Source organism: Schistosoma haematobium, chromosome 2 (genome assembly GCF_000699445.3).
Source record: "Schistosoma haematobium chromosome 2, whole genome shotgun sequence".
Classification (NCBI taxonomy): Eukaryota; Metazoa; Platyhelminthes; class Trematoda; order Strigeidida; family Schistosomatidae; genus Schistosoma; species Schistosoma haematobium.
The window spans coordinates 14,773,414-14,801,395 of NC_067197.1; the positions used below are offsets into that span (position 1 = coordinate 14,773,414).

At 36.1% G+C, this 27,982-nt stretch overlaps 1 protein-coding gene across 1 annotated transcript; it reads right to left on the bottom strand.

Annotated features, from left to right (window-relative positions):
• Positions 1-17: 17 nt before the first annotated feature.
• Positions 18-27,702, bottom strand: LRWD1_2 (Leucine-rich repeats and WD repeat domain-containing protein 1). The gene is made up of 13 exons (XM_051214417.1): positions 27,655-27,702; positions 25,625-26,013; positions 21,311-21,645; positions 19,455-19,586; positions 18,299-18,451; positions 17,022-17,499; positions 15,000-15,402; positions 13,625-13,921; positions 9,188-9,506; positions 7,555-7,764; positions 5,671-6,034; positions 3,456-3,664; positions 18-1,629 (listed from the first exon to the last, which is right to left on the bottom strand). The coding sequence occupies exons 1-13, from the start codon at positions 27,669-27,671 to the stop codon at positions 1,171-1,173; spliced, it is 3,765 nt and encodes a 1,254-aa protein (XP_051067587.1). The 5' UTR covers positions 27,672-27,702; the 3' UTR covers positions 18-1,170.
• Positions 27,703-27,982: the final 280 nt, after the last annotated feature.

Sequence of the window (27,982 nt, forward strand, 5' to 3'; positions counted from 1 at the left end):
TTCCCCATAGGTGTAGGCTGAAAGAATTACTGTAAGTACCTGGTTCACATTGAATGTCAACAAACACGGTAATATGACTGTTCCATTCTATCGTGATTTTTTAATTAATATAATTTTGCTCTTATACACACTATAAGAATAGCAAAACTGAATATTCTCTCTTGGAAATGGCTCTACATAAGAGTTTCTGAATCAATTAAAACAGGACGTAGGTTTATGAACCGATCGCTAAGTTCACTTTTCGATTTTTGTTTTTAAACTAATTTAAATTATGAGAATAAATATACTAGTAACTAACAGACAAGCTTCTCAAACGATCCCTTTAACAGAATATTTAACAAATGAACAGTTCTATTTTATGAAAACAGTTACATTAATTATGCGTTCCTAAGATGCATATATATAAACAGTAGGATGGAAATATATTATACACACATTGTATATGATAAGAAACAAGTTGGAATCACTTGTTTTCAAATGAAGTATTGAACATTGCAATTCGTATTAATAATAATAATAATAATAATAATAATAATAATAATAATAATAATAATAATAATGTTACTTTTATATGGTAATAATGATAGCAAATGACACTTTATCGATACTGTTTAGGTAAAAATTAAAGTGAGAATATCAAAGAGAGATACTTCATGCAGACAACACACTATGGATTACAAAAACCGGAAAGAAGGTACAAAAATAACGAAAAATTGGAGTGAAGGAGAGACGGAAGGAGACAGTGATACCACCTTCATCTTTCTGATAACAATGTAACTAACTTGGTGTTTACAAGTAGTTGAAACATGTAGGCACATGAATAGAACAATAAATGAAGCATGATTCTTCGAAGTAACTATAGATGTGAACAAATATGACATGGTGGATAATAGTAAAAATATGAAGACAGGAACGAAAGTGATAATTGAATGAGTAAAAATCAAAAACTAAAGACGCCTTGTATTTGTATAGGATATTTCCGGCGCCTAGAAGTCAATAACTGAGTTCTATACAAAATTATATATATATATATATATATATATATATATATATATATATATATATATGAGAGAGAGAGAGGAGGAGAGAACATCTACATAAATCATGATACAGTAATAACAAAAATACAAGGCAAATCGTATAACATTATCATCATAATGAAAACGATATTTATTCTAATAAATGTTGACCGGTAGTAACAAGTTCTATGGCATTTGATTTTAAAGCAATTGATGAATTATTAGTATTAGTATTGTTTAAAAGTTCCATGCATGCTATCGTTGACGATGATGTGTCATCATTGATTATACTAGCAACATTGGGAACAGTAACAATAGAACTATTGATAGCTGTTAATTGATTGCTATTATGTTGCATAGGAGTAGTTTGATGTAATGATGATGTTGTGGTTTGTTGGATTATTTGAGAGTACTGTTGTTGTTGTTGGGGTGGAGCATATCGCCATATACATACAAGATTGTTATCAGTTACAGCTGCTAAATAATAACCATCTGAGCTCATTTCAACTGAATTTACAACAGGATTACGAAAACCTGATGTAATACTTTCTTTCAATTGTTGATCCTCATCACGATTACCTTGAACTGAACATTCAGGCCATTCAAGAATCTAAGAATTAATTTTTACAAGATATTTAGATAGAATTTACAATAATGTAGACAGAATAATGACAGAAAATTTTACATTTCGTGTATAGACTAAAAGAAAATGGAACTGTTAAAATTGTATTGTTGCTTAGTGGTGCTCTAGTTATCCTCTGCTGTTACTGACTAAAATACCGTAAATAATAAAGCTTCAGAAGAGTATGTAACAATACATTGAAACTTACACAGTTAATAATAACAGACTAATAGAGATTTGTTATAGGGAAAATGATAGATATTTTAATTCTACTCTTGGAAATATTATATTATTAAACTATAGGTTGTTTTATTGTTTTTGTTTGAATAGATGTTAAGGTAACACAATGTGTTGGTGAGATCTGATAGATGGTAGTTATTAGAGTTGTATACAATATAATACTTCCTTTAAATAAGTGATCCACTATTGGATTATCATTTAATTAGAATTCAACTGGATTTTGAAGCGCTTGCATTGTGTTTTATATGTGGTACGGATGAATGAACTCTACTCTTTTAATTCATTTAGGGTTACATTGAATGAAGTGATTTTCGTTGAGGTACTTAAATAGTTTAATAAATTCTAATATAAAAGATTTGGCTTATAGTAGATAACATAAAAAAGGTGATGAGTTTATAATGAATTTTATCGAAAGAAAAATGGTTACGTTCAGTTTTATATCAGCTGGCAGATCCCTAACATACTTGATGAACATCGTAAAGATCATACAACTAGGTAGTTTTAACCATTACAAAATATGACTGAAGATCAAAAATTAGGTGGATAATTTTTATTTGGATTATTATTCGTAATAATGTTTAGTTGCACAACATTTTTATTTTGTACTATGCTACAATATTAATGACCAGAAAGTATAGGATTTTAGTGTAATAAAGATGCACAAAAGTTTACACAGTTGATTATGTATCACAACGATTTTCAGACATATATCGACAGAAAATATTTGGAATCAAACTCGTAATGTACTTTGTTAGCTATTTAGAGTGTTTATGGTCTCACTTCAACAATTTGAAGAGTATACATGATCTGTATCACAATATCAATAAAAAAATCGAAAGGTTTGCGATATATATTACAGGATGACCTGGTTAACTGGAAAATATATTACCGGATCAATCAGTCGTTTCAACTAGCCGGATATAAGTCGTTTTAACAATGGCCGTTCATTTTGCACGTGTTTAGCGTTCAGCTCAATAACGGTAAACAAGGGATAAGGAAACCAAGGGAAACAACACTGTTTGTTATTTAACTACTCCTGTTGTTACGACTGGATATCTGATAAGACAAAATTAGGTACTCGAACAAGCACCAGAAATTAAGGATTTTCAACTGAGGATTGAGTAAATAGGCTAGGTGACAGACAATGTGAAACAGAAGAACGATGCTTACTCATATCATGACTTCCACTTGTTGTGTTGATTAAAATTATAAACAGCAGCAACATATGGATCTAGAATACTTAAAACTAAAAATGAATCTAAATACTGCACGCAAGTAATTGAATAATCAGAGTGAATTCATCGATCGGTGAAATACTATTGACAATGGAAAGTAGAAGATTATTTGAATTAATAACTTGCTAACAACAGGTGTAAACAAGGTAGAGGATCAAGTCTTAAAAACTTGTCAGTTAGATTAGGTGAACAATACATGCTTAGAGGATTCGAACAATTTAGTGTTAATTCTGAGACAGACTGCAGAATTCTGAAAACGTATCAACCGAAACCATGATGCTTTTTTCATGACAAATAACAGATAGATGTAAAATATCTTTAAAAGCAAACCATCTATACCTTGATTGGTTTTACATGAAAACGTTTACGACTAGAAGAATGCAAATCATCCAAGTATGGATCCAAGTCATATATCCAAATTGAGCCTTCGTTATCACCGCATAGGACAGCGCCTAGATTTTGTCTGACAGATACATTGATATAGATTTCATCCGTTTTCTGCCATAACAAGTGACCTCGCATCTCAATTGGAACAACACGCTGAAGTCCTGTAGTACATAAATGACAAATATATACATAGTTAAAACACAAATAAACCACTTCATTACAAAAACCGCTTGACCACAAGTCGTCTGGAAAAACTGAGCATGAGTTACGTTTACAAATCCAGGACCTAGATAAAATGAACGAAATCGTTAGTATATTTTAGGCCGAACGGATACATACCAAGAGTGCTCTATTTAGGGTTAGTTCGATAATACAGGGGTGAGGTTGAGGGCATTACCTTGTTAACTACCATGGAAAACCCAAACAACTTTGTGATGGCTATTATGACTAGACACAATCAATGGATGGTATGTTGGCTGAGATTAAAAACTGAGAAGTGACCTCAAAAAAGCAAGACGCCTAGGTGATTATATATATATATATATTGATATAACGGATGGATTAAAATATTTCTCACAGGTGTACTACGGTCACACGTTAATACAATAATGAGACTATTAGTGTTGTTTCAGATACATAATTCACAACTCAGAATAGAGAACCAGATAAACACTAGATGATACTGTTGGGATGATCCAGAAAACTTCTCGCAAACGACAAGAAAGGCTCAGGAAACAATAAGAAGCGTTCACTTGAAGTTTAGCCAGAAACATCAAGAAAGTGAAAAGTCACATGTAGAGTTTCTGACTGGCTGAATACTATACTACTACTATGTTTAGTAGGATTCCAGAATCTTCGGGAAACCCAAGGACATCTAAAATACTATAAAAACCTTATATTTTCCGTACTAAAATGAACCTTTGGAGTAAAGTGCTTCTCGAATATTTTGCGCCTTGTCTCTCATGTTCAGCTCGCTGTTTAGTTCTAGCTTGGGGGTTACGAGAATAGCTTGGGAACCGAATATAGCTTTCAATTAACAAGACTTATCAGATACTTTATTCGAGGCAGATACAAGCAGTCACATCCGCTGAGTCTGGAGTAGAAATCAATGAGAGGAAAGGAAATCACATATTTAATAGTCACTACCATATATATGTATATATCCATTTTAAATGTCGATTAGGCGTCCGTCATCCAGCATCATTCTGCTCATTTAATGGGTGATAGCTAGATGGAGAGATTTTGAGTCCTAAATTTCATTTTATGGATGTTTCTCATCCGGCTTGTTGGGATACATTAAATTAATGTGTTCATAACAGACAACTGTGGATAGTTTCAAATGCTTGAAATGAAATCTTCAGTGAAAATTACACTAATATAAACAACACTCACCAAATGTGTGATAAAAATGCTCAAAAAAAAACTGGAGACTGAACACTTATTAAGCTTTGAAAACAAGATGGATAAGCTCACACCTCTTTTTATACTGAATAGGTTGAAAAAGAGTTAAAAATATTTGCTTTATTTTATGCAGCAGTAAAACTTGATGACATTTGTGAAAACCGTTGTGATGGATGGAAGAGTATATACAGACTTTATTTTTTTGGATTGCATATAATTTTAGAGAATATAGTAACGAATGAACGTGTAATTTTAGTTCTATTTCATACCTGACATCATGAAATGATCTTAATTAAACACTCAGTGGAAACTGGGTGGTAATGGATAGCTGTTTCGTCGTAGTGTGGGATTTCTCATGAGTGTGTATCCACGACCCCGCCATCAGGGGATTAAACTAAGGACCTTCGGTCTTTATATATATATATATATACTGTAAGCTATATTTATCTGTGATACAGACTTGTATTCTCCTTGAATAGGATGGTCATCCACTTGATTGTCTGAATACAAGTGTCTAGCACGGTCTACAACCATTGTTTAGACTGTGTTTATATTTTTATGATTATTGCTGAAATATAACATTATTAATTAGAATCCGTAAATACGAATAGAACAATAATCTAAATGATTTTCTTACGCTGAAATTTGACTAGAACAATTTGATATAATCAGTAGCTTTTCGGAATTGATATATTAGAATCCGAAAAACTAGAGTATACACGTGAACAATCAATATATACATACACCTCTATATCTATTAACTAACCTTTACGTCGTTCCAAAATAGATGCAAAATCGAACACCATAATTTCACCAGACTCCACTACTTTTAAAACTAATGCATTATCGCTTAGCTGAGCTAAGGCATCAATACAAACTTCATGATTAAAGTCCAATTTCAACTCCATATCCGGTTCACGTTCTCGTTTCTCTAAACGTAGATCGGTTATTTTCCATGCAAACAGTCCATCCTCACAACCAGCTATTAAATAAGCATAATGTGGAAGGAAAACCAGATTTAATACTGGATTCACATCTAATCTAGGACAACGAAGACGCATTAATAGTTGATAACGTGTTTTATAGTCTGGAACAGATGGGATTCCAATATCCCAAACGATTACAGATGCCTAAAAAGGATAGAAGTAGTAGTAGCAAATTACATCTCATTAGCAAATATTATGAAAATTGAAAGTGATTGCTATTATGATACAGATTGTGGTTAATGTGTCCAGCCACTAAGTGTCCCAGGTTCGAGCCCCATCTCGCCTAATCCTATTTATATGACTGAGAAATATCATCAGCCCTTATACTTAGATTGTGGTTCACCCCCAAGTAACTAATGGATGAGTTAACGTACTTTATAATTTAAATAATATAAATTGTAAAGATCATATACTTTATCAATGAGGAGTGAAATAACAAAGATAGAATTAATAAACAGCTAATGATTGTGTCTAGTTTTGTGAAGTCATATAGTCGAAATTGTCTGTATTCGATTGATGTAGGTAAAAAATAATTTCGCAAACATACAACAGTAGGTAAGTTACCATTCAGTAACCTTTGACTTAGTAATCATATTCTGTAAACCTGGATGGAGTGTTAAAACATCTCAGATTACTTTTATGTGGAAGGTATGCAAAACAGAATGAAGAGCTAATTAGTATAATCATTTTCTTGATTAATCTGTACAAAATAATTTGTGTCCGTTTAATATTCGAAGACTTATTTTAGAACACATATATGCATAGAATAAACCTCAAAAATATTGTCGGGCAGTTATCCGGTAAAAGCATAATATACTGGAGACCTTGGGGGACTTATCGGCTAATCAATAAATACTGCTTAGTTACAAAGCCGTCAAAAATAAAAAGCAATGATACAACAGCTTCAACCTGAATGAATAACCCTCATATGCCAAACTATTCTTTGTGGTAAAGTGAAAAGGTCAAATTTACGAATTAGGGGTCGGGGGTCCTGTTATGTGTTAGGATTATCACTGCATAGAGATTTCATCACCACATGACATCAGTTGCAATGTAAAAAAAGTTAAGTTTAAGTATTAAGGGTAGGGTTGGAGTTGAATTTACAAGTTAGGGTTGTGATTCTCATCACGAACTGACAGCAGTTATAATTCAATGCTACGCCACCCATCTGTTAATAAACATAAGAAACTTAAGGCTGAGATTTGGAGGATGAGTTAGAAGGGGGGAATATTATTTAGCTTCACTCAACACTTTTAACTACACAATGAACCACATTAAGCACTATAAAACACAATCTGCTTTAGAAACAGACATGTTTTGTCATTTAGGTTAACTGCCATTTTAAATTCACTTTTTGGTTGTCTAATAGATTGATTCTGAGTAATTCAAGAATCAACAATTGTCAATTTTCATCTCTAATAATAAAATACAAATTATTTACCACTGCACTTTAAATCTCGCACAAAATACATAAGGAGTTATTGTGATTGGTTAACTCCAGATCCTCAGTATATCATAATCTTACCACTAATCCTTTAAAGACTGTAAAAGTAAAACTGTAAGACTGTAAAAGTAAAAACTATTTTATCACTGGCATAACACAGACATAAACAATGTTAACATAGATATTCAAAATATTGTACTGAATCGAAAGTTTCACATACTTTAGAATCTCCACTGAATAAAATTGTAGATTGTGTTTGATGAAATATCATAGCTGTCACATCTTCTGTATGACCTTTCATTTCAGCATAACACACCAACTGTTCTGGATGAAGTAATCTGATTTCATGCATACGACCTGCAGCAGCTAATATATTAGTACGTTTACTGCCTTCAACTTCAACAGTTGTCCAGGCTATGGTATAAAATTCCTAGTAGAATAATGGTTATATTATTGATTACAAATGAAGTAGAATATTGTTTAAGATCGAAATATATGAGAGTAGATTAAAATTGTTTAATAGGTATTATACTAAGAATTTCTGAGGATCATCTTAGTTTTACACACATTGCACGAAGTTATCATTATGTCATAAGATTGCACCTTTCATATGCTTCAAAATAGTTCATCGAAATTTCTATACAAGTTTGTAGGATAGTTTCACGACATAGAAAAATAAAGGCTTTTCCTACTAGATGGTACCTTTTAGAATTCGTAAAGTCAGTAATAACTTAGTACATTAAACAGGGATTCCTTTGTCAGTAGGAGAAACAGATGGAACTTTAGCATAGTGTAATCTGTTTTGCATAATAATCATTACAAATTGACATAAAGACCAATGTGAATAAAACATTTATTTTCATTAGAAAATAAAATTGGAATCTCAATTAGGGTTTAATTAATTGCACCGGTCCCACTGTACATATTGTTTAGCTTATAAACCAATTATTTTGATTTCATTAACTTGTAATTTAACGGTAAAGTTAGCCAGAATTAAATAGTTTAAATAATTCATCTCTTTTGGAATTAAGTCGAGAATCAACTTGGATACTGACTGAAAGAGCCTAGCAAAGTGAAAATGTGAACGAACATAGAACAAGTGGGTATAGAATGATAAGGTCAAGATCTGGAGGAATAGCATTGAAACCAATTTTGAAGTGAACTACTTGAGATCTCTAATAACTGATTTTACCAATAAGTCTATGTTTGCTGAACACTACAGAAATAACAATCTGAAATCAGGTCAATTATTGTCTCTCTTCTGAGAGGGTGAGAGTAAGTCGAATAAGGAATTCAAATGAAGGAGTGATATTGACCAGTTTTATTAAATTGCCTTTGCACTTATTGTCAGTGACCTTAATGAGTAGATTTTTAGTTTCAGCTCAAAGTAATGTCTTAAAAGGATTTAATTTCCAGTAAATGAAATCACTTTCAAACGCTTTTATATTGATAAAAAGGTATGGAGATGAGGAGGGACAATCAACTACATAAAATTTGTATTCTATTTACTTATCACAAAACATTTGGCGTAAAGATATGTTCAACGACTAATTAGTCGACTTCGATTTGTAAAAGAAAATCATTTCAAGCTAATCGGTGGGTTTGATGAATTTGACATTTACTTTTTGTGATGAACTAAAATGAAATTATTCCATTATTACTATTATTATTATTACATCAAAATCCACTTTTGACTTCTCTATTTGAGTCATAAACTGCACATACATTCCTTTTTTCAGTTTTAATGTCAACAGACTATGAATGTATCAGAAAGACGAAAATACTCATTCCATATATCAATAGTATGGATAAAACAAGCAACACAAAAGTCTAGGAAGAAACAGTTTTTTCACCTCTTCCATATGTTTAAAACGCTTCATAACTTTGCCGGTTTCACAATTGATTAGACAGACACATTCACCACCACAGGTTGCAACTACGTGGGTTGTTTCATCGGGTCTCATTGGATTTGGTTCAAATAGGCAACGCCAAACTTTAGTTTCACTATCTCCTGCATCATTGTCCTTAGCATGACAACGAATGAAATGTAATGGGTCGTAGTCGATTGGAGTTGCATCAGATCTAGGACCACCGCCAACAACTGTATTAGCAGTGGTATTGTTATAGGCATCAGATGAGAATGGGGTATCTGAACAAAGATCTCTTAAACTTCTAAAATATGAAGAGAAATAGAGAATTGAAATGAATGATAAAATGCAATGTTTAATATTCCGTAAAAACGGAAATACCACAAAAGAGTATAACGATAAACATAGATTACTGGCAAACGTGTTTCCCATACTGCCAGAACTAGTACCATTATAACTTAAGGCTGAACAGCTGCTAGGTGAGTAGCCAGTGTCATACTTAACCGTCAGAGCTGAATTTAATTCAACTGATCCATTCTGTTGCTTGCTTCACCAACGACAAGTCTTGAATATCTGTCAACTGAATTTCACACACTCACTACGCCAGACAGTTTCGCTTGATCTCATAGTTTAACCAGCAAAGTAGAAGGGAAAACATGAAGCCGTAATCTTCTATGGGTTTAGTTTATGCAAGTATATAAAATAATTTTATTTCTTTCAAAACCTAACAGATCAAGCGAACAGTAATTCCAAGACTTCAAATTAAAACAGATCCCGATGTATACAAAAGTCAATTATGCTTCAAAGTAGAGTGACAAATTTTATGGTCGATTGAACACTATCATTTTTTGTAAAATATAAGATCGTAAATAATCGATTAAAAAATTTGTAATTAACACGACGTCAACATACTGTAAAACAGCCATTTGACAAATAATAAAATAATAAGTAATAAAAAATGATGAAATCCTTCTCATATAATTTTAGTAGCAAAGCTAAGGTATATATTATACTGCAGTATATTGTGCTCAGTGAACGACTAACAGGGATGCAGGACCAAGTATAATGGTTTATAGCGGTTAAGGCACCACTTATTCAATGATGATGAATTATAGAAAATAACTGAAAGTAGTAAGTAATCATAACTCCGCCTGGGGTCCCTCCGGGGGCCACTGCCGATCCCAAGCCCGGATAAAGGAGGAGGGTCGGGCATGGGGTTGGCGTCCCCATCCCGTAGAAAACTAACTCGCTAAAAAAACGCTAACCAGAAAAAATTATTCAAACCTTTTAAACTCTGCCCTGGGAGTCAGAAGGTCTTCATTTAGAAGAACCATGACGCCTCATGATGAAAGCCGAATTCCTTCGGAAGTTACGAGGTCGATGCCCCTTCTGACAACCAGAGCAACCATTTATTTAGGTACATGGAATGTTCGTACAATGTGTGACACCGGCAGCGCCTTCCGAAATGAGAAGATGCAACCTAGAGGTGCTTGGGATCAGTGAAACACATTGGACGCAAGTTGGACAACAACGACTAACTTCAGGAGAGCTCCTGTTATACTCCGGCCATGAAGAAGAAAATGCACCACATACACAAGGAGTTGCATTGATGCTGTCCAAACAAGCGCAAAATGCACTTATAGGATGGGAATCTCATGGACCAAGGATCATCAAAGCCTCGTTCAAAACAAAGAAAGAGGGCATTTCAATGAACATCATCCAATGCTATGCGCCTACCAGCGACTACAATGAAGAGGCTAAAGATCAATTCTACAATAGGCTGCAGTCAATAGTCGAGAAGTGCCCAACAAAGGACCTGACCATTCTGATGGGAGATTTCAACGCCAAGGTTGGAACGGACAACACTGGATATGAAGACATCATGGGACAACACGGACTGGGAGAAAGGAACGAAAATGGTGAGAGATTTGCACATCTATGTGCCTTCAATAAACTGGTCATAGGCGGCACCATATTCCCACATAAACGCATACACAAAATCACATGGACTTCACCGGATCACACATCACAAAACCAAATCGATCATATCTGCATCAACAAAAAGTTCAGGAGGACGATGGAAGACGTGAGAAACAAGAGAGGAGCTGATATAGCATCAGATCATCAATTGCTGGTCGCCAAGATGAAATTGAAACTCAAGAAGCACTGCATAACGGGGCGGACAATATCACAAAAGTTCAATACGGCCTTTCTTCAGGATACTAACAAACTCAAGAAATTCAAGATAGTCCTCAGCAATGAGTCCCAGGCCTTTCATGATCTACTCAATGGAGAAGGAACTACTGTGGAGAGCAACTGGAAGGGGATCAAAGAGGCAATCACTTCAACATGTCATGAGGTCCTGGGTCACAAGAAGTACCATCGAAAGGAATGGATCACTGTTGATACACTAGATAAGATTCAAGAAAGAAGGAACAAGAAGGCAGCAATCAATACCAGTCGAACAAGAGCAGAAAAAGCCAAGGCACAAGCTGAATACACAGAAGTAAACAAACAAGTGAAGAGGAGCATCAGAACCGACAAACGTAAATATGTGGAAGATTTAGCAACGACGGCGGAAAAGGCTGCAAGAGAAGGAAACATGAGACAACTGTATAACATAACAAAGAAACTCTCTGCAAATCGCCACAAACCTGAAAGACCAGTGAAAAGCAAGGAAGGCGAGGTAATCACCAACATTGAAGAGCAACGAAACAGGTGGATAGAACACTTCAAAGAACTCTTGAATCGACCAGCAGCAAGACCAGACAACATTCCAGCAGAGGCACTGATAGCAGACGTAGCGGTAACTGCAAGGATACTCCACATTCTCTTCAATAAGATTTGAGGTGAGGAACAAGTACCAAAAGACTGGAAAGAAGGACTTCTGATCAAAATACCGAAGAAAGGCGACCTCAGCAACTGTAATAACTACACGGGCATCACTCTTTTCTCAATACCGGGAAGTCTTCAACAGGGTATTGTTAAACAGGATGAAGGACTGCGTAGACGCCCAACTTCGTGACCAACAGGCAGGATTCCGTAAGGATAGATCGTGTACAGACCAAATCGCAACAATCTATTGAATGGAATTCATCACTCTACATCAACTTCATTGACTACGAAAAAGCATTTGACAGCGTGGACAGAACAACACTGTGGAAGCTTCTTCGACACTACGGCGTAGCTCAGAAGATAGTCAATATCATACAAAATTCATATGATGGATTACACTGCAAAACCGTGCATGAAGGACAGTTGACAAACTCGTTCGAGGTAAAGACCGGTGTCAGGCAAGGTTGCTTACTCTCACCCTTTCTCTTTCTCCTGGTGGTCGACTGGATCATGAATACGTCAACATCTGAAGGGAAACACGGGATACAATGGACATCTAGGATGCAGTTGGACGATCTAGACTTCGCAGATTATCTGACCCTTCTATTCCAAACGCAACAACAAATGCAGGAGAAGACGACCAGTGTGGCAGCAGCCTCAGCAGCAGTAGGTCTCAATATACATAAAGGGAAAAGCAAGATTCTCCGATACAACACAGCATGCACCAATCCAATCAAAATTGACGGAAAAGATTTGGAAGATGTAAAAACCTTTACATATCTGGGCAGCATCATTGATGAACAGGGTGGATCTGATGCAGATGTGAAGGCGCGGATCGGCAAAGCAAGAGCAGCATATTTACAACTGAAGAACATCTGGAACTCAAAGCAACTGTCAACCAACACAAAGGTCAGGATTTTCAATACAAATGTCAAGACAGTTCTACTGTATGGGGCAGAAACCTGGAGAACTACGAAAGCCATCATCCGGAAAATACAGGTGTTTATTAACAGTTGTCTACGCAAAATACTTCGGATCCGTTGGCCGGACGCTATTAGCAACAACCTAGTGTGGGAGAGAACAAACCAGATCCCAGCGGAGGAAGAAATTAGGAAGAAGCGCTGGAAGTGGATAGGACACACATTGAGGAAAGTACTCAAATGCGTCACAAGACAAGCTCTCACATGGAATCTTTAAGGCCAAAGGAAAAGAGGAAGACCAAAGAACACATTACGCCGGGAAGTGGAAATAGACATGAGAAAAATGAACAAGAATTGGATGGAACTAGAAAAGAAGGCCCAGGACAGAGTGGGTTGGAGAATGCTGGTCGATGGCCTATGCTTCATTGGGAGTAACAGGTGTAAGTAAAGTAAGTAAGTAATCATAATGATAAAAAAAACAAGTGCTTTCTAAATGATCTGAATGAAGGTTGTAGCGCTGGTAGATGATATCATGAGTGAGCTAAAAGGGTCATCAGTTAATGTTGATAAAATCCTTTAGTAAAAGGCACTAGATCTACTGTTACAATGCACGTTCAATAAATATAGTAGGTAAAAATGGAATCGTTACCAATTAAAATAACGTTACCTATGCATTCCCATAGACTTCCGTTTCTTTGGTCGAGGAGGAAGACCGCCTGTTGCGCCACCTGTGTCTTCGCCGACATCAAAGTCGACTTTACTCGGCCGATTTGATCCGGTTCGTGAACTCGCCATCTGGTTGGATGTACAAGTTACTCTTTTGGTAGGTGCTCCTGTATTACCCAATTCAGTGTTCAGTTCGCCTAATGGAATCGTACTAGTTGTCGTCGATCCAGGCCAAGGACGTTCCCCTGTTGATGTATTAATTTGATCGGATTTCCGAATTTTACCAGTACCAGTACGTCTATCAAGCATTTGCAGATACGTTTTTTAAAATATCACCAGATCAAAAAATGTTTATTCAAATTAGATACATTAGGAAATGATTAACTGTCAACCTAATGTAGTATATATCCCTCGACTTAACAAGTAGAACCTAGTATTAAAGTACGTAAGATTTACGATGATCTATTCGGAGATATTACTATTGTAAGAAGCTAGCTATTGAGATTACATTCAACCATATAGTCAGAAAGATGCATGATCAGAGAACAAGTCAAGAAGGAATACAATAGAAACAAAAGTGCTACTGATGCTGATTCATTCAATCACCGGGTGGTACTATATATACATGAATGTGTTATGAAAGAAAAACAGAAACAACAAAATAGTCTATGTGTCTGATCACATTTATATATTTACTTTCCAACTTGTAGCTTTCCAAATCAATGGCCAAAGAAATTGAAGTTATTTAAATTGATAAAATTACTCTCTTCAGCAGACGTTTATCTAATAACTGAGAAATAAACGACCATATTACTTAGCATCTATCAAACAATTTCTGTACAAAATTATACTTCACAAGGTATTATCAGTCTCACCATACACTACTATACATATTGTTAACAGTAATTTTGATTTCGCGAACCACTAATCTACTGGAATTCCTTATCAATAATCAAGAGGGTCGGTAGTAGTCTTTATTATTGAGTCACTGAACAATAACTACTTAGATCTTACGAGAATCCATTTCTTAAATTTGCATGCTTATTTTGTTAATAAGTGCCCGGATACATTACGTTTGAGTTTGATGGGTTTTAGATGACTATCTGCAAATGATAAAGTCTTAAACTTCCTTAAAAATAAAACATATCTGAATTGAACTGGACTAAAATAGAAATAGTATGATAAAATGTATATATTTATCTCCTGTGAAAACGTATACACCAAATGGAGTGAGCGTCGGAACAGAAAAGCATAAATTTATCGTAGTATAATTTTGTGGCACATTCAAGAAAAGTATAGTTATATCAAGGAAACGTATGATGCTTATCGAAATAATACATATACAAGTTTATATAGTCTTACAAGATCATACTCACTTCTTAGGAGTTGTTTTTTGACCTAAAGTATCTTTGACAGCCTTCTTATATATCTCAGAGGCCATATAACCTTTGACATAATCTTTGTTACGCAGTTCACCAGGCAAAAATTCGGCCACTGGTCGTCCACTGATACCACGTGGACGAACAACAGTCATAACTATAGAACGACCTTGACGTAATGACCGTCCCAAATGCAGTTGATAATTTGATAGTCCATTAGTTTGTAAACCTAACTGACAAGCACCATTCGGAGTGAGAAGTACTTGTTGTTGATGTAAACGACCCATTGAATCCACAAAAAAAGTAGTTTGCAGTTGATTAGCACTTTGAGCTAATAATTGTAAATCAGGTAAATGAGTACCTAACAATTCGTCGGTAGCATCGAACAGCGCACATTCATCTATAGCATGAAAGAAAAGAAAGTCATACATTACCCGTTTTAAAATATTACAAAACGTGTTTGTGAAAGAAACGACCTACTTACTGTAATCAATTACAGTCTAAATTCCGAATATTCAAAACCATGAAGGACCTATTTAAACATGTTACTTTAATGAATATAGTTGAATTGATGGATGTGTAAGAAGTATAAACTCTTGAGGCATTATATTTACATGTTAGGTATGGAGACTTTTGAGGATTCAAGCTTATAAAAAAACCATGTAATAAACTGAGATTGTCCACGTAAAATATCTGACAGTCCACTTATCAAAAAGAATCATGGATACACTTTCAATAAATAAGGATCTTTTTGGTTATTTGTTTTTGCCTACATTAATTAAATTGGCTAATCATAACTTTTGTGAAATAGCCTGAGAATAGAATTTAATATGAAGAAAACTACTCAGCATGTATACTAATCCATTGCAATTAAACTGCATAAGTGACGGCAGGAGATCTTATTCTCATAAAAAAAGGAGTTGCAATGGAATTCAGCTGTCTAACCAAATAATTGAATGGGTAATTTCAGTTAGTTATGGTTTCATATCTGAATAAGGAATTTCTAGGGAAAGCTTTTTATCTTATCGGTTGATGCGTTATCTAACGAAGAACTCGTGATGCACTTTAGATGTACAACAGTTGACGATTCATTACTAACTATCATTATTACTAACATATATCATATTGCTTAGAATGAATAATGTTCAACAATAATACATACAATGATAAATCAAAGATATCCATTAAAATTATAAGTGACAAACACTTATTAAGAGAAACTAGACAATCACCGAAAGTTGGGTTAACTCAAAACACTTTAATAGCTTTGCTAAAAAAAGACAAACTTCATTCACCATAAAGATAATCATGCTAAAAAAGGCTAGTCAGGATTCTATTTCCAAAAACAGTAATACCTAATGATTGTCAGTAATGACCTTTGCTAGGTTGATTGCTTCATGATTTGAAGCTCATTAGTCGAGGTAATATGCCAACATTGGGATACACTGAAACTAGAAACATGTTGTAAGTACTTCGACCGAATTACCATAAGCTAGTTCGAATTCCTTAAAACTGAATGAGACAGCAACCGTGAAGTAATAATTGTGCACACTTTCTCATCTATGGTTGGTCGGACTTGGTGCCATTCGACTGAAATAATATCCGATAGGTGAATGGTTTGGTATTGGTTTATAAATTATGCTATAGATGTCTGTATTTTTCATAGCTGGATGATTTCTCAACACATAATCATGTTAATAAAGTTACGTGTTCTAGCAAGGCTACAATCAATGATCTCTCTGATGCAAAGTACCGAAAGTGAAACATAATCAAGAAGGGATTTGAGATGTTGATATGCCATTGGTAGCTTTCATCAAGCAGGTAAATTTAAAAGAAACAAATTTTTTTCATTCGTTTTAGGAAGGAACAGAAGGATGGATAATATAACATTATTTTTATCCCAAGTGTCTAGAGAGATGAAGAGTATGGTAAACAACTGAACTTTGGATTTGAATAATTCATCCGAACTATATATATTAGAGACCTGGAAAAAAAAATAAACAAAAGTTTGGAACTAACTTGCAGCTCGCGCAGCTGCTTCTTTTTCTTCCCCCTCATCATCATCTTCATCATCTTGTATGTCGTCAGATTCTAAATCACATGCAGAAAGTTTTGTACGCAACTGTAATGAATCAATATTCTCATGTTGACTGGTGATAGCAGTGGTAGTAGTAATATTAGCACCACCAGTAATATCCCCATCATTATCATTAGCAGCAGCGCCATCATCAACCGATTCAATCAAATAGTTATCAGTCATTTTATTTGTGATGGTTTCTATCAAAGTATGATTCTCATTAGCGGTGGATTCACCTGATTTGATAAATAATTTATTTGTAACATCAGTAGTAGTCGTAGTAGTATGAGTGACATCCGTAGAATTCTCTACATCTGTAATTGGTTTAGGAGTATCCAGAGAATTAACTGCATGCAACAATTCCCTATCCGTGGCATCATATATCATGGATCGTAGAAACTCATCGATACAACGAAACAACTGGGTAAGTGAAGAGAAAACAAAGCAACAAGTGAAAAAAGATAAATAAAAGTGATAGGGTTGATGGCGACTATATAAGTAATGGCATGTTACACTAAAATGTTGATTTAACGTGTGAGAATAAAAACACTGATTACAGTGGATGAAACCAAATTTATGATTTAACCGCTGTGTTGAGTACTGATTTATATGAATAATAACAAGAACTGGACATTAATTATCTTAAAATTCGTAGCATGATACAAACGACACTGAGAGAAGAATTAATAAATACCAAGATATCATTATTGCTGTTTAAAAAAGAAGCAAAGTTACTTATATGGGAAATATTAAGTAATGGCAACAAAAATAGCTAATAACATTAGACGCGACACTAAAAAATATATTAAAAATATCATACTACTATTTTTACTAATAAGTAAAAACAAAACTTTCGAATTCATAAGCAGATGGATGTTCGACCAATGTTAGTACTAATAGAATGGATAAATACTTCTGTTACGATGCAAAACAGAGAAGAATGCACTAAAAATAGGGAATCATAAATTATCCTCGGTATAAATGTTTCTCGAAATCGTAATGAAGGGATACATCAGTTCCGTAATAAAACTGATATAGTTTGGTCCCGAAATGTCATCACGCGGCATAAACTAGAAACACTTATTTCGAAATATGATGACTAAGACTATGACTACTGTTTTAGCGATATGAAACTCATGGCTATTAAAGATGTATATTAAATTACTAAAACTGCACAAAAAAACACTGAACCATATGAGAAAAACACAATCACACTTACCAACAAATCTTTATACTTGTTTAAGGCTTCACCAACCAGAAGATTACGCTCTTTTATATGCTCCATCATGTTTTCAATCAATGACATACGTTCTTCTCGATTTTTAACAAAAGGATACTGATCAGCAAAGTCTGTTTCCCATTTTGATCTTATCTGAAACATGAGAGCATATAATTAACAGCATAAAGAGATATTGAGGTAAACATCATACTCTTAAGCTCAGAGCATATTTTTGTCAGTACACAAGCCACTAATCAACTTTACAGAAAAATTGAGTTATTTTTACAGGTTCTTACATATAATGCTTTCTCACTTAATAAGACCAAGTTGTCACATCATGCACCATCACAGCCAGATGAAAGTATCGAGACAAGTGTCAGAGTAGTGGAAGTAGCGACAGTACAAGTAGTACCAGAAAAGATTAAGGATACACAATATGATTCAAGAAGAAAAAATCTCTTCATAGAATGAAGGAGTATAAGATAATTTTGAACACTCAAAATCTAAGGGAAGATAAAGAATGAATCTGCACTCCTGCGATCGATTTCGGGCTTTGTCACAGTCTACAACCATTAATTGTGATAATCGTGCGGGGTCAAAGCTGGTAGTTTGCATGTACCAACACGGCTCAGTCCAAAAGTTAGTGACTTTATGAACTGACGCTACGTCTTGGTATAGCAGCCCCTTTCTTCTAACCTACTCCTATACCAAAAAACATGGTGTGTTAGGCGTCGGATGATATTTTAGACACCATATTAGCCAAACTGATCCCTCTGTGGGCACCGCAAGAGGATCTGTCTTTTCTCATAGACCTGGACGATCGAAACTTGTAAGAAAAGATTACGTCCAAATTTCAAACTCTAGCTAACATCTCGGTTTATCTCATTGTAAAAACCGAATCATCACCCTTAAAGATCACCGGAGTTAACCCATTAAGGTCCGCTGCTCCCTCTTACTTTAAATTAACGATACCTTTTTTTTAAGAATTGAGGTAACCATTTTAATCTATGATTCTGGCTATTTCGGAATAATAGGTAAGTGAAGATCGTTATAATTTGTGATCATGGATTCAATTAAAGAGACGGGTGTTCATCTAGAACTACTTGTTCAATACAGGATTAATAATAGTAATTTATACCATGAAACAATCACTTACAATAGGTTCCATTATTGACCGTGCTTCTTGAATAATACGGACTGTGAAATCGGTTAGCATTTCTTCAAAATATATACCATTAATATACTTAAGTTTCGGACAAAAATAGACCAACATTTGAGGGTTTAATAACTACAAAAAAAAGACAAGTCATTAGGAAATAGATGATGAAATATATGATAAACAGTGGATGACATAATCCGGATAATTAAATATTCCTTTTTATCAACCTAACAATAGAAAAATTTAAGGGGGTAACATGACTATATGATTGTTAGGAGAAACCAACTTAACATTAAGCACTAAGTATTGTCATTCATTAAGGAGACTATTAAGACTTTTTTGAAATTAGATGTTAACAAAGACACAGGAAATTGCAAACTAACAAGCACGCTTGTATGACCTATCCAATGACAACTTATTTGGTATATCCAAACACATCTGTTTTGTAGGATATTTGTACGTTATTACGTTTACCCGAGTATATCTCTCATATAGTTTTTCAACAATATTGTGTTCAGGCCAGTTTCCGTAAGATGTAAATTTGATGGTGTTTGTTTATTAAGATCATGTACATCAAACATTGTTAAGGAACTACGTGGGACAAAATGTTATATAGCATATATAGTATTCAAAGGGGCAGAACCAGTGTAACAGAAAAAGCTCATTTTATTATCGCCTTTGATCAAATGACCAATGAACAACAAGTTTTGTTTCGAACGTTTGGTATATGATTTGTCTTGATACTAGAAAATAAAACTCAGAAAGTGATCCCGTAATTAATTATGGTTGGTGAAATTTCGGTGCCAACGCATTCAGATGCACGCTAATTCTTTAGGGTTGGAGTACAATGCACTATTGTGTTCGAATCTACAGTCTGTGCGAAAATAAATGAGACTTCGAACCATATGTAAGATTAAGTAGTTGATGTCATATCAACACCACCTTCAAATTATCTGTCCAATATATTAGAGCCTTTGTGTTTGCAATATTGAGACACCGAATAAATTTCTTCTAAATTTGTTGAAACATTTGCCTATCTTTTTAATAATGTTTCTTTCGTACAGTTTAAAATCAGGAGTGACTCTACTACCCGTTTAAATATGCCAGTCGATTAGTAGTAGGAATGTTTTTACTTTTCTTCACTGGTATTGAATTGAATTCTGATTTTACAGTTCAATGACTACATGTTATTACCTCCACATTTGTCTATTCATTCGTTGGTAACCATCAATAAAAAGTACTTGAATTGTTACTCGCCTTTCTGATACTTTACCATAATACTTGTCTGTTATCTATGTTTCAAGAGCCAACTTGGCCGCCTGCATAAATATTTGAGGTAACTGTTTTCAAATGTGTAAATGTTGCAAGAAAGTTTCTTATTTTATATTTATTGACTAGTTAGTATATGTATTGGCTGCAAAATGTACTTACAGGCTACTACAGTACGCTTACAAAATAATATGATGCTAAAATCCACAAACGAGGGGCGATTAGATTGGAGTTCATACATCCAATAATTTATAGATTAAAAGAAACCAAGTTGAGTAATTCATAGGAAATGCTTGCAATTGAAGATAAACTGCAAATGATCGCTAATATTAAACGTTTATTTCAAATATATTTTCTGAATATTTATAATCGAAATGCGTGTTAGGGATGAATGTATAGCAATAATGTGTATTTTCGTACTGGAGATTCCTTCCGATGGAAACATTTGTTGCCGGAGTAAGGTATTATTATTATCATTATTACTACTAGGTAGTAGAAGTAGTAGTGTCATACTTATAATTAGTATACAAGTGTTTATTCTGACAATTTAAATACACATTACAAAGAATAAAAACCAGACATACTTGTTTCAGTTTGTCGTCTAAATTCAATCGAATGAGTTTAGGAAATTGTTCAAACAACGGTAGGTGTATAAATCTATTCCCTGTAATGCTGAGTTTTGTTAACTGCGGTAAATGCAGACGTCTGGGGAATACGCGTAATGCATTTTCTGACAAATCTAATTCACGCAGATTGATGCATTTGGCAAGATCACCAGTATTTATACTTGTATATCCGGAAGCTGGAACAGACAGGACACGAACACGATCCAGGCATCTTGCTTTGGTTACACACAAGATCTCATCTTCATCTAAAGGTCGATCATCTTCTTCCACGGATAAACTTAGAGGACAGTTTGCTGCAAATGGATGTAAAAGGTGAATATATTCATATGTGTAGCATGATCGGTGTGAAACAACTACGACGATAAAAAGATTACATATACTAAACACCAAACTTGATACAGCAACTCAGTGGGGTCTACTGAACCAACAGATGCTCGAAAACTCATCCCGCCTGGCTCCAGACACAATGAAGAGTGGAAGTAGCTTAAATGTAGGCTGATAAGAAGCCTACGCAATGATCGTGAGCAGTGGTCGGCAGCGAAAACTGAAGAGATGGAGAAGGCTGTGACGATAAGTAACACTAGACAACTGTTTAGATCAATTAAGGAAACGGGTAATAAAATATGGATTTTAGTTAGACTATCTCGGAAACATATGGGATTATAATTCATTTTCAATCCTAAATGGAAAATTGATGTAAGTCCTTCAACTCTCATTGAGGTTGAAAAAGATATAAGCAATCTAAGACGAGGGATATGAGACACGTCTGGTGGGCTAACCCCTGAGAATTTTAAAGATGATGGTCAGTCAGTCAGTCAACTACAACGTAGGACCAGGCCACCCCTAACTTTCTTCCAACCATCTCCAACAATAGCCAGCATTGCGCGTCGTGGTAATCGGTGTTCAGGCGTACGTAATACGCAGCCCAACCATCTCAGTCGATGGAGATTCACAATCTCATCAACTGATTTATCATCATTCCCTAATACCCTGCGTCTAACTTTACTATCGCTTAATCGGTGAACTCAGCAGATGCAAGCCATATTTCTAAGACATCTGTGATCGAATACTAGTAACTCACGAGTATCTTCTACTCTAAATGGCTACGTTTCGCAGCCGTTAAGTAGAACAGAACGAACTGCCGCGCAATATACTCGTCCTTTTATTGATAGACGGATATCTCACCTTCGCCATAGGTGACGTAAGTTGGCAAAAGCCAAGCGAGCTTTTCGAATCCGTGCTGAGATTTCGTCAGACACCAACCCATTAGGGCTGATCAGACTTCCAAGATAAGTGAAGTTGTCAACGCGTTCCACTACTTCACTCCCTATCCTTAGTTCAGGTGTTGACACAGACCAGTCCTGAAGCAACAACTTGCATTTAGAGGGAGAGAGCGCATTCCAAACATTCTGGCATTGTTGCTTAGTGCTACCAGAAGACTCTGCATTTTATCAGCCTCTTCACCAAACAGGACTATGTCATCCGCGTATTCTAAGTCAATAAGTGGACCTCCTGGTAGGAGATTAATGCCCGAGAATTCAGTCGACGAGAATGTTATTTCCATCAGTAGGTCTATGATGAAATTTTAAAAAATGGGAAAAGTGGACAGTCTTGACGGACACCACTTGAGTTTGCAAAAGCAGATGACAGTTCGCCATAAGCTCTGACTCGACTAGTAGTGTTCGAGTAAAAAACCTTCACAAGGTTTATGTACTTCTGAGGTACGCCTTTCAATGACAGACACTGCCACATAATCTCGCGGTTTACAGAGTCAAATACTGCTTTAAAGTCAAGAAAGACCACCACTGTCGGTCGCCGATAAGTATGCCTGTGTTCTAGAACCTGACGAATGGTGAATATGTGGTCGATGCAGCCACAACCAGGTCTAAAGCCAGCTTGGTTCTCTCGTGTTTGCAGTTCACGAGTCTTAGTTAGGCGTCTGATAATTATCGAGGCTAGTATTTTAGATACTATATTAGTTAAACTAATCTCTCTATGGTTGTCACAGGATGAGTTTAACCCTCTCTTATATATTGGGACGATAATTGATTGTGACCAGTCAGCTGGAATAACGTCTAACTCCCAGATCTTAGCTAAAATATTGGTCAACCTAATCGCTAAAATTGGACCACCTGCCCTTCCTCGTTTCAGATTAACTATAGCCTTTTAAACTTCTGCTAGAGTTGGGGGACCTACTTCAATGTTCCATTCACACTGTCTAGGAATGGAGGGTAGTTGTAGAGTAGCTGAAGGCCAGCTGAACTGTTCTCTGAAATGTTCCGCCCATCGTTCTAAACGTCTGGACTGGGAGCAGATGAGGGTGTCGTCTTTTTCCGAAATAGTCTGACCTACATTTGACTTATTTATTCCAGTTTCTTTGATTAGTCTGTAGAGCTGTCTTGTGTTCCCTATAGCCGCCGCCTTTTCCATCTCTTTTGCTTTCGTTGTCCACCACTGTTCACGGTCGTTTCTTAGACTTTTTCTTAACCTAGATCTGATTTGTTGTCGCTCTTCATCATGTTCGGAACCTGATGGGACTAGTTTGCGAGAATCCGTCAGTGTGATAGACTTTGAAAAAATCCACTGGTTCTTTGTAACTCTGTGGTTTAAGTCACTAATAGATTTCATTGCTGTTTCCACAGCTGTTTGTATATCTTTCCAAGCAACATCTGGGTCAGCCTCGTCTTCAGAACTACCTAAGTGTGACCTCAGTTGTTCCTGGAACCTACTTTTGGTTTTCTCGTTACTCAGTTCAGTTCTAATGGGTCTTTTTAATGTGGCTTTCCTGCGTCCAGTGAGGCGCAGGCAGATGCGTGCCCATATTAGGGCATGGTCGGAGTCCAAGCAGGTACTCCAGAATGAGCGACAATCTTCTACCGACCCTCTCCAACGATGACTGATGGCAATATGGTCCATTTGAGTCCATCGTTGGTTTGGTGTAGGGGGTCGCCATGTTAGACGATGTCTCTCCATATGCTTAAAATTTGTTTGCTAAAAATAAACGATTGTCTGAGCATAGTTGCAGCAGACGATCACCATTATCTGTTTGTTGTGCCGGAATACTAAAATACCCACCTAAATGCCTTTCTATTCGGTTTAAACTACCTATCTGGGCATTAAAGTCACCTGCTACGAGCACTATGTCTGAACGTTTAGCTTTCTGAAGAAGTTCAGATAGCTTTCTGTAAAATGCATCTTTCATTTCATCTGAGCTGCAGTCGGTGGGAGCGTATGCAGAAACGACAAAAAGGCAACGACGTGTGTCCTTATCCTTCCGAGTTTTTACGGAGCCGTTTAGCCGAACAGCACATAAACGACTGCTAACGGGGATCCACTCTAACAGTGCTTGTTCCGCCCTCATGCTTAGTGCTATGCCTACTCCTGCCAGTCCACGAGAGCAAGCCGTCGAGTCACCGGATACACGGAGGGTGCATCTCGTTTGCTCTCCGTTTTGCCGAGGTGAGGTCAAGTGAATGACCACACTGGTCACACACGACCTTGTTATGGGTAATTTTTGGGTTAGCTCCGTACTTTTTAGGACCTTACCGCCGAAGACGGATATCCGTGGGATAAGGCGAGGCGTGGATTTTTAGGGTCGACCTTTTCTAACCTCACCCCTCCTTGTGGGAAGGCAGCATCGCTGTTATGCTGGTTGTCTGAAGGAAACACCTTACTGTTGTCACACCTCTGTACAGTCAGCAGTACGACTTCGCCTTCAGACCTTAGGCTTGTTGCTTTTAGTCTTACCGCTCTTCAACCGACCTGTCTGACATAGTAGGACCTTGAGGGACGGTTGTTCCAGCCAGTATAGCTCGGTTGCTTCATCACGATAGGCAAGCCCGACCACCACGTCAAGGTAGCAACAATGGTTGGGACTCCGAATATCTTCAGCCCAATAAAATATAAGATATGAATGGGGTGATTTGAGCAAGCTGAATTCGAGTTAATTTAATAAAAGTTCATTAATGGTGAGGTCAGTAATACTTGTTGATTATTGTAAGCATTTTGTGATTGCACGATTCAACTATAAAAATTTCTCGCTAAGAACGACTCTGGTAAACATCTGTTTTGAGCAAGCAATTTGAGCAATCAAAGGGGACAAATCACCAATTAAATGTTACAAAAATTATTCCTTAGATTTGTCTAGTTGTCGTGATACAAGTTTAAAAAATTCTAGACAATACAGGAATTTAACTAATGAAGAGGATTACTAATGTAGGATGGGACGAGTAAATTATGCGATGCTTAACAAAATATATTTAATAAACTTACCCAGCTCACTGTCAGTCCTAGGATCCACGATAGTAAACTGTGCACGACCAAGTTCTTCTAGTTGACTATCTGAAAGCTGGGCGATAGCTTCACTGCCTCCCAACAACTGGACAAGTTCACTATTATCTAGTCCTGAGTGACCAAGTTCATCGTCAAATCCCAACATTCCGCCACCTAGACTTACACTTCCACCTACTGAGTCTACATAATAGGGTACACCGGAAGAAACACCATAACCAGATAGTCCACCGAACATATCCATTCCGGACAAACCCAAAGAATCGCTACTAGGATAGGAATCACCCTGCAAACGTATTTGAACGACGTCGCTGGATGATCCCAGAGAACTGACACCAAGCCCATACTTGCTCCCAAGCCCACGAGTTGATCTGCAAAAAAAGTCCAAGATTTTATTCTACAAACATGAGTGCGTCTTCCTAGCAATAGCACGAGACGAAAATAACAAGATGAATATCAAAGATTGAGATAATGAAGTCGCAACGACAATGAGGAAGACTGTGGATCGATAACAGAGTTCAGAAGGATGGAGTAGGAGGGTAAATAAGGAGGAATACTAAAATTGAAGATCGGGAGGAAGTGAATGCAAACGTGACGTTGTGAACGATTTCAAGTTATGCGACCTAAAGCCTCTAACCGTCGATCGCGTGAACCCCAACCAGATAGTCTGCACCAGCCTACATAATTCAGTTTAAGTCAGTGACCTTACGGACTGATGCCACATTTCACTTTGGTCGCTTGTACCTTTTTATGGATAAGAACATGCTTTACTGATAATCCACGAAGCACACAAACAGCTACTAGAACCACCCTAGGATAGTGTCAAAAAGACATGACATCATGAAATAAAAATCAAAAGGCTAATTATAAAAATGCCTTTTAGTACTCTGATAAGGCATGGGGTACCAAGTCTACCCTTTCTCTCGAAATTCTCTCATATGACCACAAATTATAATCCAATCCCAGGGGAGTTCCACTTACTGCCTTCTCGCAATGGTGTCGCTTAAAGAAGTAAGAATTAAAAATGTCCAACGTACGAGATATCAAATCTTAACCATCGAGCGAAACTTAATGGGGGTAGATACAGGTTAGGAGAGAGTTGAGGCTAGGCAGACCAAAACATGACATTAGTATGCGAATTCACTGAACTTCGATTTAAGTCATGTGAGTAGACGCAGATTGCTTGGTTGAGGTTCGTGCAGTAACCACATTTAATGATTAAAGATATTATGTGACGACTAGGAATCTATCACAATCGCGCGGGAGCTCCACATTGGTGTTTGATTAGAATTAGGGAGTGATAGGACTAGAAATGGTTGGTTATGTTCTCCATCTACACAAATTATCTGGTCGAGGTTTATTTTAAAGGCCCAATACCTAGGGTCTCTAATATTTGTACTGATGAATTAATAAAAGCTGCATTTTGACATGCCATACGCCGTAAAACCTAGCGCTGATGTTCGTTATTTTAGGTTACTGCACCATATAATACACGAATGAAATTAAAAATAGAAGAAGAGTCAGGATAATAGTAGTAAAGTAAAAGGAGACGAATGTACTTAAACCTGGTTTTAATGAATACATAAATAGGGTTGATGTTTACTTTTAAAGAAAACATGGACTCGCAAAGGTTCTAGCTAGGGAATTAATACTGCATGAAAGTAAATATTATCTATAGAAAATATGGTGATTTATTAGTCCTATTTACTTAAATGGACTGCAGAAAGCACACACATTAGGGACGATAAGGTAGAAAGATGCTAAGGCTGTTCCCACTTCAATCGATATGAAGTGCATTTTCCTGAACTTTGATACTGATGTTTCACACATTCAATTCAAGAATATCGATGAGGACTTAGTGAATCAGGTTTAATGACTCATTCTACAGATTATTCACTGGGAAACCGAAAGTCTAGTATAGCACAGAAATTAAAAAAGCCCATGAGGAGCGAAATTCAAGTCACGTATGAATTTTCACATGACCAATACGCAGACTATACTTAGTAACGTACCCAACTATGCCACTCATAATGCGATGACCTGTAAATTTAAATGGTCCCGAAGCCTTGGAATTTAAAGTTCAATGTACAACATTCAATCACCTGATTCAAAAGGTTACAGAAGATTCAGAACAGAGTAGAAGAAGCTTTCACTTAACGAGCCTCCGTATCTAGTAGCAGTGGATCACCGATGTCTCCAAGTAGGGACCTGGGTATATTTGACAGTGAAAGAGAAATAATCTGTAAACCATATTGAAGTGTAGTGGTAAATAAATCCCCAAAATAAATAGCTCTTTAAGTTTTCGACATTGGATGCCGACCACATTAGTTTTAATGGGCT

Coding starts and splice junctions, on each gene's coding strand:
- LRWD1_2 (XM_051214417.1), bottom strand. Junction 19,587..21,310: donor TAGACGACAAACTGAAACAA/GTATGTCTGGTT, acceptor TTTTTTTTGTAG/TTATTAAACCCTCAAATGTT. Junction 1,630..3,455: donor TTCATGTAAAACCAATCAAG/GTATAGATGGTT, acceptor ATTAATTCTTAG/ATTCTTGAATGGCCTGAATG.